Source organism: Chenopodium quinoa, unplaced genomic scaffold, assembly GCF_001683475.1.
Source record: "Chenopodium quinoa cultivar QQ74 unplaced genomic scaffold, ASM168347v1, whole genome shotgun sequence".
Lineage (NCBI taxonomy): Eukaryota > Viridiplantae > Streptophyta > Magnoliopsida > Caryophyllales > Amaranthaceae > Chenopodium > Chenopodium quinoa.
In genome coordinates, this window is record NW_018745569.1 from 1,201,279 (window position 1) to 1,214,977 (window position 13,699).

The 13,699-nt window shown below is 37.7% G+C and overlaps 1 protein-coding gene across 1 annotated transcript; it reads right to left on the reverse strand.

The window, feature by feature from the left end:
- Positions 1–9,234: 9,234 nt before the first annotated feature.
- LOC110716255 (transcription factor TCP7-like) lies at positions 9,235–11,303 on the reverse strand. Its single transcript, XM_021894864.1, has one exon. It carries the CDS (start codon positions 11,072–11,074, stop codon positions 10,205–10,207), a length of 870 nt encoding a protein of 289 aa, XP_021750556.1. The 5' UTR covers positions 11,075–11,303; the 3' UTR covers positions 9,235–10,204.
- Between the last annotated feature and the right edge of the window lie 2,396 nt (positions 11,304–13,699).

Genomic DNA, 13,699 nt, shown 5'->3' on the forward strand with positions numbered 1-13,699 from the left:
AAGTCGGGAGATTTTGAGAATGCAATACGAAAGGACACAAAAACCAAAGCTAATGGTTGTCCTTTCTACATCAAGATATATTATGAATTCATCACAGACAATTGGAAAATCCGTGCAAAAAATGATGAAACCGGGACCCATAACCACCCAATGATTGTGTATCAGGAGGGTCATCGTAAAATTAGTGGCTTGAGCCCTTATGCAAAAAAGGTTGTGCGTGACATGACAAAGTCCAAGGTTGCACCACGTAACATCATGGCAAATATTGCAGAGCAATTTCCTGATGATCATCTAAACATCAGACACGTTTACAATTGCCAGAATGACTTGAGAACGGAGATGTCTGAAGGCAGAGGAGTTGTTCAACAATTTCTTTATTTGGCGAGACAGAGTCAGTATATTTACTTGGTCATGGCCGATGACCTCGGCGTTCTACAACATGCATTTATGGTGCACCCAATCACGGTCAACATACTACGCACATACCCACATGTAATCGGTATGGATTCGACATACAAGACCAACCGATACGGGATGCCGTTCTTTGAGATAGTAGGTGTAACACCGACAAATCAGAATTTCCTCGTTGGTTATGTGTTCATGCGCAACGAGTGCACGACAAGCTATCGGTGGGTGTTGTAGAGATTAAGGGAGTTGATTGGGTATGATAAAGAACCATCGGTATTTTTGTTTGACCGTGAGCTTGGCCTCTGTACGGCATTGAGAGAAGTGTTTCCAAAGACGTCGCATTTACTTTGTCGATGGCACATTAATAAAGATGTGGAGGCTAGGGTGACTGATATGTTCAAAAATAAGAAGATCGGTGCGGGTTTTAAAAATGGCAAATGGAAACGTATCATGGATGCTACAACCGAGGCGGATTATAATGTTGTTGTAGATATAATGAAAGCTAGGTGGGCAAGTTATCCGGCAGTGATTACTTACGTTGAGAGAACATAGCTTTGTCATAAAATCAAATTTGTGACATTTTGGACGAACCAAGTTTTTCACTTTGGTAACACGAGTAATTGTAGAGCTGAGAGCCAACATTCGGCAGTGAAGACATGGTTTGAATCATCGACAGGTTCGTTGTTATAATGTTGTAGTTGTTGTCTTTACTTAGTTTTAGGTAATTTTAATTAAAAATCATAATATTTTTTATAATCTGAATCAACGACAGGTTCTTTGGATACCGTATGGGCCCGAGTACATTGTCATATTGGTAATCAGATCATTGCAATTCAAAATGGTCTGGAGGCATCAAGATCGATAATTGGTGAGAAGTACAGACAATTGTCACTGTCACGTATAAATGGCAAAGTGTCTCAAACATTGTTTGAAAATTCTCGATAATGAGACGATAAGGATGAGGGAGTTGAGTTACCAGGTGTATGAGCGTTGTGGATGTGCAATGCGTGTGACCCATGGTTTACCATGTGCTTGCCATATACATGATTCGCTAGTTGCACAATCAGGCTTGTATATTAGGCAAATTCATCCATCCTAGAGGACCTTGGTTATTGGTGATGGTGTTGATATAGCTGTATTCGTTAACAATTCAACCGAGGAAGCTGCACATTTTCGTTCCCTGGTAGATGAGGTCATTGGTAGTGATCCTGCTATACTTCGAAATGTATCTCGCATCATTGAAGAGGAGCTGCATCGGATCATACAAATCTTGAAGAACCACATGTAAACCACAATAACATTACTAATAATAATAATATTAATCAGTTTTTTAAAAAAATTAATCACGAAAAAAAAAACAAAAAAAAGAAAAAAAAATTGGGATTTCTGCCTGAAATTTTTGGATGAACCAAGGAGGATCCGGAAATTTCAGACGAATCCACCTCGGACATCCGGAAATTTCAGGCGGATGAATAGTGTTGCAATTTTTTGTTCGATTTAAAGCCATACCTGGTCGTAGGGGTGAAAGTTCGGTTTTCAGTTTGGTTTATAGCCCAAACCGAAACCGAACCACTCTAATTCGGTTTCTGGATTTTAGAAACCAAACCGCACCACTTTACTTTTGAAACCAAACCAAACCAAACCGTATTAATTTCGGTTCCAAAGAGGAAAATCGAACCAAACCGAATTTTTTTGGGCCTTGTTTATTTAGGCTTTAATCTGCCATTTTTTGGGCTTTAATCTGCCATTTTTTTGGGCTTAAATAGCAAACAGCAACGCAGTAGCAGGTCAACATTACAACATTAACAAGTTCTAAAAATTCAAGAATTCAACACTTCATCCACAAAAAAAAAAAAAAATTGTTCAACATTCCAACTTGAAATAGTAGTAGCATAACAGCAACAAGTAGCAGGCCAGCAGCAACACCATAGCAGCAGGCCAACAACAACATCATAACAACAGGTCAGCAGCAAGAGCAAGTCAGCAGCATGCCAGCATAGAGCAAGACATAAAAAAACCAACATAAGTATTTGCATGTCAACAGAGTCACAGAGGAAGAGCAGATACATTAGAAAATCAATGATACTTGACACAATGACAACATCACAACATATCAAAGTAAAACCTAGAAACTGAAAGATCAGTAATTCAATAGATTACGCAATAAAAATGCCTAAAAATAGCAAAATAAACAGAATAAAAACCATTAAACTTGCGAAATCTGAGAATAAACGATTAAACCCATTAAAGTATTAAACCCCACGATTCTTCTTCGATAATATGATTTTTTTTTTTTAAAAAAACATAAGTTAAAACGAAAGGGAAGAAGCACGATCAACACAATCGAGTTTATATTCACCCAAAATACTAGAGAATTCAAGGGAAGGAACAGATCTGAATGTTTAACTAATTTGTACTTGTAATTTGTAATTTTATCATGATTCAAACTCATCTTTAATAGTAATTTTCATAATTAACACTATTCATGATTAAAACCCTAAAAATTAGCTTTCGTTTTTCAGATCTAAACCGAATAAATACATAATCGCAAATTCGCAATTGATAATTTGATATGCAAAGTTTTAAAAATTACCTTTGGAGGAATTAAGAAGTGAACGCTCGACGGTGAACGGTGGTCGACAGTCAAGAGGAGAGCGAGAGTGTGAGAGTGGTGAGTACCACTGTAGCAGAGAAGCAGAGTAGGGTGAGAAAGTGAGAAGTGAGTGTCTGAAGTCAAGAGGATAGATTAGGGTAAAATCTGGAATATTGGGCTAGGTTGGGCCATAATTTCAGTTTTTCGATTTTTTTCGGTTTTTTTCGGTTTTTCACTTTCTCAAACCGAAACCAAACCGAAAACCGAAATTTTTAATTTTTCAAAACCAAACCTAACCACTTTCGAAAAAAACCGAACCATAATTCTTATTCGGTTTGGTTTTCGGTTCGGTTCGGTTTTAACCTGAATTTGTTTCACCCCTACCTGGTCGCCTCGGTGCCGTCGCCTCGACATCGTACGTCACCCGGATTCGCCGCCGGTCTGCCATCGCCGGATTTCTGCTCGCCTCCTTGGATTGGTGGCTGTCGTTGGTGGGTTGTGGATGTTTTTTATTTTTTTATTTTCAGATTTTACTAGTTTTTTAATTTTTAATTTTCAGATTTTACTAATTTTTTATTTTTTTTTCTAAATTTTAGAGAGATAAAATTAAATAAGAGTGAAGTATGAGAGTAAAATGTGATTTCAGAAATGAGTGTTGTGAGTATTTATTTACAAGGGGTAGTTACGGAAGTTCAAGCAAAAAATGCGAGCGATGTTTGGTAAATTGGGAGCGACGTTTAACAACCCCCTAGTATGAAATAATTCTTATGAAAATAGTGTTAGTCCCTACCTTATAAAAAGTATGAAATAATTCTTATGAGTAGTGTTAGGACAATTATAACCTTTAAAATGTTAATTTACTTATTTACCCTTATTAATGTTAATTGTCTTTTTTATTCTAACTATTAAAAATAGTGTACAGACATTTATATCCCTAAAAACATTTGTTTACATATTTTCCCTCATCAATGTTGTCGACAACTAAATTTGTGACATAAGATCAAAACGAAAGAGCTCCTGAACGTGACTAGCTATAGCGCGCGTTAGTCGCCCTAGCTAGCATTAAATTACAATTGTTGCAATATAAAAAATCTTAGGAGGTATAATTTAAATTTAATAAATACATTCATATTCCGAATTATAACGGATAACATATAAAGACAACGGAATAAAATTAGAAAAAAGTAAAGGGAATCCAAGTCTTCGTATACTCCCTCCGTCCCATAATACTTGAGACGTTGAGGTGGACACGTATTTTAAGAAAATTACAAGTTGGTCTATTTAAAACATTTGTTAGTGTTTAAAAGATTCTTTTTTATATTTTTATATTGTAAGATGATAATAAGTGGGGTGGGAGTGGGGTAGGTGAGGAGAGAAAAAATGTGAAAACTATTTTTTTAGTGGGGTAGGTGAGGAGAGAAAAAATGTAAAAAAATATTTTTTTATTAGTTATCTCATTCCATATTTAGTAATGTGTCGTATTTAAGAACTGAGAAATAGAAACTGTGTCAAATATTATGAGACGGATGGAGTACTTCGAATAAGGAGTCCCATAAAGATTGCTTATGACTTATGAGGGAGTATTATGACTTCGGCAGTCGGATGTACTCCTTGGAGCAAGTTGAAATTTAGCTCCTTCCTCAACTTATATTTTTTTTCCGGCACGATGACCAGTTGCTCAAGTGCAATTGAATTCTAAGCAAATATATTGCAAACTCCATTTCTTTCCACATTTCACTATATCTTTCGATCGTAACTTTTTTCAACTGAGAATGTAGGCGGTCCGGATACTGTCTTATGGGGCTCCGTTTGATTTCAAAGCGATACTTCATCTGAAATCCGTCGAAAAATTTAAAATATCAACAAAGAGATCGAGTACTTACGAGAAGACAGATTTGAAATACGTACTTAAATAGCCAAGAAAAAACAGAATTATAATCAGCATGGATTCTGAGATTTTAGACGAAGTCAATAATGACTAACCTCTATATGTAATTCCTCAAGGATGGGAGAAGCATGCAAGAAATCAGTTATAATGAAAAGATCAAAACCTACAGGAACGCATAAATGTAAATGCAGCTGCTTCAGACTATGCGTAACAATGCTTGCAAGCGTTGGTGGTACCTGAAGATATACGACAGACATGTTAGTACTTACCAGAAGGAATATCTGAAATACGTACTTAAAGTGATATGGCATAGACCTTACAAATTAAAAACTCAAAACTTTTTCACCAACCTCAGTAATTACCACAAGAAATAAATGGTGAAGCTTAGGAGCGTTTCTGGTGAGGTGATGAACAAACTTAGATAAGCAGCAGCCGTCCATTCTACAAAAAATCCTCAAATACACTTCCCTCAAACAAGGGAGATGGGAAAATGTTATTTCATCACAGCATTTATTAGTATAATCAAAGATCTCAAGATAAGGACAATCGAGGTAAATGGCTGAGTGTGTCCTCCTAACAACCAATTTCTTTAAATAGGGAAGTTTAACATTTAAACAGCCATTGTCACGGTTGCTTGAAACAAAAACCATTTATTTATTTTATTTTTTAAATTAATTTATTTAAAAAGAAATCAAAAGGTTAACCATTTTAGCTAAAAAAGGTTAGCTATAAACCTAAAAAAGGTCACTATGTATATTTTTCTAAACCTTGGTGCCACTGAAAAGAGTTGGAAAAAAGTTCGTCTTCCATGTAGAATTTTTAAAACCACGAGGCCACCAAATAGAATATCCCAAAAAAAAAATGTACCTTAGACTCCATATCTCTCTTTTAAGTGGAATGAAAAAAATGCTGCTGTAATTGATTAGGCTAGGCCCAGATATATCTGGACTTCATCAGGCCTTGGATTTGGATATTACAATTTGACATGACCAAATAAACCCAAGCCCAAACTCCTCATTTCATATACTACATACTTATATTTTCCGTAAGATGCTCGATTCATATACTCTAGTTGTATTCGATGGATGAGTCATTTATAGTTTGAATTTAAGTAATATAGGTTGTATGGGTCCATCGCTAAATTCCTGGGATCAAATTATGCAACTACCGAGATAGCTACTCATATGGGTTTGAGTTTAATTATCGGATACGGATCAATTTTGCCAATTAAACCATGAACCAACGTCTCCTGAATCCTGATGGTACGCGATAGTGATGGGTGTGTGGCTGTGATGCATGATAGCAGCCAAGAAAGATGTGAAAAGTAGGACAAACATGAAGACATAAGATCCAGTACACAACACATGTTAGTTACAAGTACTCACTAAATGTACACAGTAAAGTGCTTGCCAACTGCCAACTTGTATTGGGATAGATAGGGAACTGACGTTTTTCTGCTCTTTACTACTGCCCCACTCATTGTCAGTGTGCTTTCGTGCCATACAGTTTAATTCTTCGATTACTAGCTCCATTAATCCAATCAAACTCTAACTTCGGCTTCATAGTTGAGTATATTATCCATTAGTGTTATGTGTTACTCATTATTAGAGATGGCAATCGAGTCGGTTGAGGTTAATTGGTTACATTTAACCAATAAGTAGAACAACAACCATTCAACCAACGATTTCAAGCAACATCACCTGCTTCATATAACCCCTTACGTATTCTTATTGATGTATTTGATTTTTTTTTTGAGGTGTTTTTATTTGACGTACTTACTTTTACTTTATTCTAACTACTTTTAACGAACAAACTTTACCATCTTATTTTTCAAAAGAAGATAATAAGAGTATAATTTTATAAATAATATTAAGATTATCAAAACTTGTAATCATATTCCGTATATGTGTTACTATACGGTACTTTTAACAAAATATAACTATGTAGGGTGAAATCAATTATCAAAATTAACATGTTTCAACTACGAAAATCCAAAATATAACCTAATATATTCATCAAAGAAGCTCAAAATTTATTCATTATTCAAAATCCTCGAGTTTAAAAAGCATGCACATTATTCCTCAAATAAAAATAAGATAAAATAACAAAAAAAAAAATTAAATAAATAAAAACATGCACATTATTTTCTAATAAATATTTCCTTTTTTGTTTGAATAGAACTCTTTATTTTTTTTGTTAATATTAACACAAAAAGTAGTCAAATTTATTCAAGTACTCATATATTGTTTCCAAGTTTAGCATAAACTTTAAAGAGTGAGAAAATAAATGAATACAAAATCGATCCAAAAGTAGGAAAAAGGGGAACCAACAACTTAAGTAATATGAGCTGGTGAAAAATCATTGGCATTGATTATGAGGAGCCCAGAATAAATAAACTAAGTAAAAAAAAAGGCTGAGGATGGAGTACTTGTACTGTAACTTTGCATGTATGTCTTTTCTCTTCTCCCATCCTTCTCTTTTTCAGTTTTCACCACTAAATTTTGCCACTTACATTGCAGAGTGTAGTGTTCAACTTACTTTCTGCCTGCTGGTTCTTAGCATGCCTCGTGTTTTTGAATCAAACATACCATTTATTCACTGACTATACACTTACACCCATCGATACCCTACCGTCGTTGCTTTAAGTAAGTGATCGTTTGATTAAATGTAAGAAGTTGCGCTTTCTAGGAAATTCTTGTAACAAGCTGAGTTCCACTTTGTGGAAATTAAAGCATAAAAGTTTGTTCGATGGTAAATGTAGAGGGTCGGTTGTTAGGTAAATAACTTCCCTCGTTTTGGCCTTGATTTAACCAGTGTAGATAAATGTGTTACTTCGCTTTTTATGCCAACCAAACGATCACTTTAGTAGATGTTGCTGCTATATGGTTTTAAAAACTGGCATATATCAATTACAGTGGAATGTGGTTAATAGTATACTAGTATAAATTAGGCTTAGGTACAGCACTAATCTCTTAAAACTGCAAGATAACATTAATTGAAACAGACAAATTGACAGGACACAAAAGGTTCTAATGACATGATTAATATAATCATATAAACACACCTAGTGCAAATCTGGCATATAATTAGTAGCCACTAATTGGGTTCATTAGGGATTTGGTCACATCATAATATGAACATTACCTAAATAAAGCTACAACATTACTGTCGTCAAAAGTTGATAGAACAAGAAGTTTCCATGCAACTTCATTATTATTCCTACTAACTCTAAGCTCATTAAAAAATTATGAAGGGATAAAAAATGGCCAAGACTAATAGTATCATTAAGCTTATTTTCCAGTATGAGATTTGAGCATGAAGCCTTGAAGGGAAAATCAAGGCTTCAGAGCAAGACTAACAGAAATTTGGGCGCGTGTTTATGTATTGAGTATGTTGCCATCCATCAATGTTGGCGATTTTAAGCGTCGACGAATATTGAGGTGGATGGTCTGACAATGTAAAGTGCAGTGACATTGTCTTAAACAGAAATGGTTATATATCATTGTTTAGCCTATTTAAGGTATTACAGATTTGCAGCACCATGGACAGGGCCCTCGGAGGGTTGGAACGATGTTACATTCGGGTTTAAAAGTCGGTTACCCCGTACTGTGAAGGTAATGAAAACTCTAAGGAAGCAAGAAAAGGGGTGTCATTTTCAGAATCACAGCAACCACAAAAAACCCCACCAGGAACAAGGTCATTCAATTCCTGAACCTGACAGCTAATATGTGTTGACTCAATCAACACACTATCAAGTTGAAACTACAGCATCCAAGCGTTCCTTATCATCAATTTATCATCACTCCACCTAAAAGAGGAAATCGTAATATCTTACCAACAATTCTGTCCTCTCCATCAATATAGAATCTGCCTAAATGAGAACGCGATAACAATCGCCAAATTAAACTGAAACAAACTTCCAAGAAAACAACCACAACTTTCTTTAAAGCTTTTTACTAGAACTGGGGGAACAGAGTTACCTCAAACCAGAGCTAAGTATGACAATCATTTTCCTCAACAGCTCATAACACCAATGATACAAACTCACATAAAACTAAAAGCTGGCAAAACAAAGACATAGATCGGGTTTGTGAATGATTTCGTGTCAATTTCAGCTTGTTCACCAAATACGTCAAAGACTATGTAAGAAATTGAAATAATAACAGTTCGGGTTGATTTGTGTTCACATTGTGTTGGAGTTTGGGTTTCTCTAAGTAACATATGAAGTTCGTGTTGTGTTATCGTGTTGTATAACAACAACAAAAAAAAAAGTACTCCGTAGAAATAAGAAACATTGTTTGCAGAACAGCAAAAGATGGGCTCCTTTATTACTTTCACACCAAAATAAATTAAAGCTAAGCAATCAAGTTACAATTTACAGACAATTACATACAAGAGATACATACATAATTTAGCTACAAGCTAATTTGATCGCACAAAATGTAATAGGCTAACAAGAACATAACAGATTAATCACTGAACAAGGTAAATTCAGCAGCCTAGTATCACGGCGACGCAGATTGAGAGCGAACATCCACAGCATAAGTCCACCACAACTCAATGCATGCATGCACAACAGCAGAGCACAAGGCTATCATCTAATCAATCTCTAATACTTCACTAAGTAGCTCAAAACAGAAGAAAATTTACATAATAACCACACAACAGTCCCCAAATATGCTAGAGCTACTACAGCTGAGAAACCCGGGCATTCGCCACACCAATGGCGATGAGCACAACGAGTTCCACGCCACGAATTCAACTGAACCGAGGTGAAATGAAAAGAGTTGCAAAGGATTATGCAATTGATCAAAGAAGATAGAATTACAAAAAGATTGCAACTTCACATTCACAGGAAAAAACCTTCCCATAGGTTTTTCCTATAATTTTTTAGTTTTTCATTTGAACAAATTCAAAAACTCTGCTGACAAATTACAATGAATTTCAATTTACCACCTAATCCAGTCTTTCTTCATCCTCAATCTCTCTCCTCCCCTTCCAATTTGAACAGAACAGCAGCAGCAGAGCAAAAAAACAAGGAACCCTAAAAAAAGGGAAAGAGATTCCTAAACCCTAAAAATAAAAACCCTAAAATTGAATTTAATCAATCAAACAGCAAACTTCCTACTTTGTTCTTCTTTCCTCCCCTTCGAGAAAGAAAACACACACTCACACTCGATAAACATAAACCCTAATTTTACACAAAATTCACTAAAAATTCCCTGCTCTCAACACACAAAATTAAACAGCAAATGCACATTTTTTTTTGGTTTACTTACAATACAATCTCCCAATTCATGCAAATTCATCAAGAATTAACGAGGATCATCGTCTCTCCGGCCGCCGGAAGACCCACCAGCACCAGAAGCCGGAGCTCCCGACAACGAAGCGAGAAGATTAAGATGATGTCCCTGCGCAATCGGCAAGTAATTCCCAACTCTAGAAGCTTCTCCAAGCGTAACATGTTGCTGTTGCTGCGTATGAGTGAGAAATCTACCCGCCATAGCAGCCGCAGCCGCCGCTTGTTGTCCAAGAGCACCACCCGGGCCCACAACCATCTCAGGCCCAGCAGCAAAGCTCCAGAAATCGGGCCGGGCCGGAATAGCCCAATAGCCAGCAGTCGGGCCAAGTGAAGCTGTTGTTACAACGTCTTCCTTGTCAACGACGCCGTTTTGAGCCTCGTTTTCCTCGGCGGTAGTCCTAAGCCGCTTCCCTAGCAAAAACGGTGTCGGGGACGGAGACGGGGACGTTTTATTGTCCCCAGAAGCCGAAAGCCCCGCAGTACGTAGATGATGGTGCGAAGCCAAAGAGTGAGGAGAAGAAGTCGAGAACGAGGCGGGTGTGGTGCCTGTGCCGGTTGCAGCAATAATCGAGGGCTCCGCTTGTCGGAGGAGCCACTCGATGGTTTGACCGTCGGACTTGTGACCCAGCTCACGTGTGAGCTGGAACACACGTGCGGCGCAAATAATAGGCATCCTTATCCTTCTACCTCTGCCGTCAACTTTACTGTGCCTATCTTTAGCTGGCGCTTTCTTAACTGCTAGCGCCGTAGTGGCGGTTGTTGTCGAATTATTCTGCCGTTGTTGTTGCTGTTGTTGCTGAGGTTGCTGGTGTTGGGAGGAGAGAGAGTGAGGGTGTTCGATTAAAGCGCCGCCGCCGTTGGTTGTTCCGTCTGTCGCCGACATGGGGGAAAGTTTACGGAATGTGAAATTTGAAATCTTTATAAAAATATGGAAGAAAAAATAAAAAATGGGGGCCCAAAAGAGGGAAATAATAAGATATAGGGGAGAAAGGAGGAGGGGGAGCCCGCCGACGAAGGGGAGAGGAGTGAAGTGGGGGAGGAAGAATTGGAGGAATATTGGGTTATGAAGAGAGAGAAAGAAATGATTGAGAGAGAGAGAGAGAGAGAGAAGGAAGCAGGAGCTGGTGGAGACAGGAAGGAGGGCACATGGGTGGTGGGGTACTTACTGGACCCCATTGTCTCATGGGCCCCATCTCCCTTATCTCTATTTTTTAATCAGTGTTCCGACAATTCTAACTGGTATCTACAAGACTACATCACGGAGTAACTGTACACGAGTAATTTACAAATATAAGTTAAAGTTGGCTAAATGATTAATGTAAAAAAGGCAAAAAGCGCTAATGGTGAACTAATTAAAAAAAAAAAAACACAAAGGGATTACACTTTAATCGACACAATTTTAGGCAATTTAGGGCATGTTTTGTTCATCTTATTCTCACTTATTTCAGATCTAATGATTTTGATAAGTTCAGTTCGGAAAAGTTAAGTTTTGATTAAGGTCATCCAAGTTCAAGTTACAACTAAAGTAAGTTTTAATAATGTTTGATAAGTTCATGTAACTTCAGATGAGTAAAAATCAAGTGAATAGAACACACCTTTAATTGACTTCGATATATAATGATGTAAGTGGTCTGGGGTAAATGGAGTATTAAAAAAATTACTAAGTATGAGAAAAGATAATAGAGTTATATGTTACTCTGTACTAAAAAATAAGGGATGTGAGAGGAAAAAAAAATAGTACTGAATTTTGATGGGGAAGCATAAGAGGAGAGAAATTTAATATTTAGATGGAGTATTGTTAGATAATATAAACTCCTTGGGTTGGAGTGTATTCCATTGAATCATACATATAGGGTTATAATGATGAGTCCTAATACATTAGGAAATCTCAAAAGATATTTATAGAATATTTACAAAACTATATCCTTCTATACAAAATAATATATAGAATATTTATCATTTTCTATCACACCCCCGCAGTCATAGCGGGAGGAGGACGTACGCTGAGACTGGATCTGAATTCCAAAAATAGTTGTCGAGGTAAGCCTTTCGTGAAGATGTCCGCAAACTGATAACGTGATGGAACGTGCAAGACCCACACATGCCCCAACGCCACCTTTTCTCGAACGAGATGAATGTCCATTTCGATGTGCTTGGTGCGTTGGTGCTGTACGGGATTATGAGATAAATAAATGGCACTGACATTATCACAATAAACAACAGTGGCCTGCCGGAGAGGACAATGTAGCTCCAAAAGAAGATTACGAAGCCAACATGCCTCGGCAACAACATTAGCAACGCCTCGATATTCTACCTCTGCACTGGATTTAGAAAGAGTAGGTTGACACTTGGACGACCAGGAAATGAGATTGTCCCCTAGAAAGCAACAATAACCCGAGGTCGAACGACGAGTGTCTGGACACCCGCCCCAATCTGCATCAGTATAAGTGATCAAGTGCATGGATGATGAAGGATATAAATGTAACCCGTGATCAATGGAACCCTGAATCTAACGCATAATGCATTTCAATGCTTCATAATGAGCCTATCTGGGATCATGCATGAATAAACACACTTGTTGAACTGCATAAGCTATATCAGGGCGAGTGAAAGTAAGGTACTGTAATGCACCTGCAAGACTAAGATAGAGTGTTAGATCATGAAATTTAGGTCCTGTCCCTGCACTAAGCTTGGATTGAGTATCCACTGGAGTTGCCGCAGGTTTACAACTAGCCATGCCTGAGCGCTCCAAAATTTCTTGTGCATAATTCTGCTGAGAAAAAAACAGATATGAAGGAGTACGAGTAACAGCAATGCCAAGAAAATAAATTGAGAATAGACCACTTACGAGCCATAGCCAAACTCAACATTGTGCGTATAGTGGACAGTTTAACAACGGGACTGAAGGTTTCATCACAATCAACCCCTTCGACCTGAGACCTACCATCACAAACTAATCGAGCTTTGTGTCTTTCAAGATCACCATTAGCATTCAATTTATGATGAAACAACCACATACAGTTAACAATATTCACCCCCGCAGGCTTAGGAACCAAATCCCATGTCCCCGTTTCAATTAAAGCACTATATTCATCACGCATCGCAACATTCCAATTTGGGTCAGAAAGGGCTTGTTTGTGATTTTTTGGAAGCGGAGAACGGATGATGGCGGATAGGCCGAATTTGGGGTTTGGTTTAACTATTCCGTGCTTAAACCTAGTTTGCATTTGAGGTGATAATGGCGGTGGTCTAGTCGGAATAATTGGCGTGAGGCCGCGAAGTGGGGTGGTGTGTATGTGGATGAGGTGCCTGGAGAAAGGATTGGGTTGGTTGGCGAAATGGGCTGCTGGGCTGATTTGGGGGATGTGGACTAGATGGCGAGGTGGGCTCGTGGCTGTGTTGTTGGGTCGTAGGTGCTGGGTTAGTGGGGTGAGGCTGCTGGGTTGTTGTCTGGGCCGCAGGAATCCCAACACCAGCTAGGCCGTGGGTTGGTAGTGAGTGTCGCAGC

Excerpts from the sequence above, each read along its gene's own strand:
- LOC110716255 (XM_021894864.1), bottom strand. The coding sequence starts at position 11,074 with ATGTCGGCGACAGACGGAACAACCAACGGCGGCGGCGCTTTAATCGAA.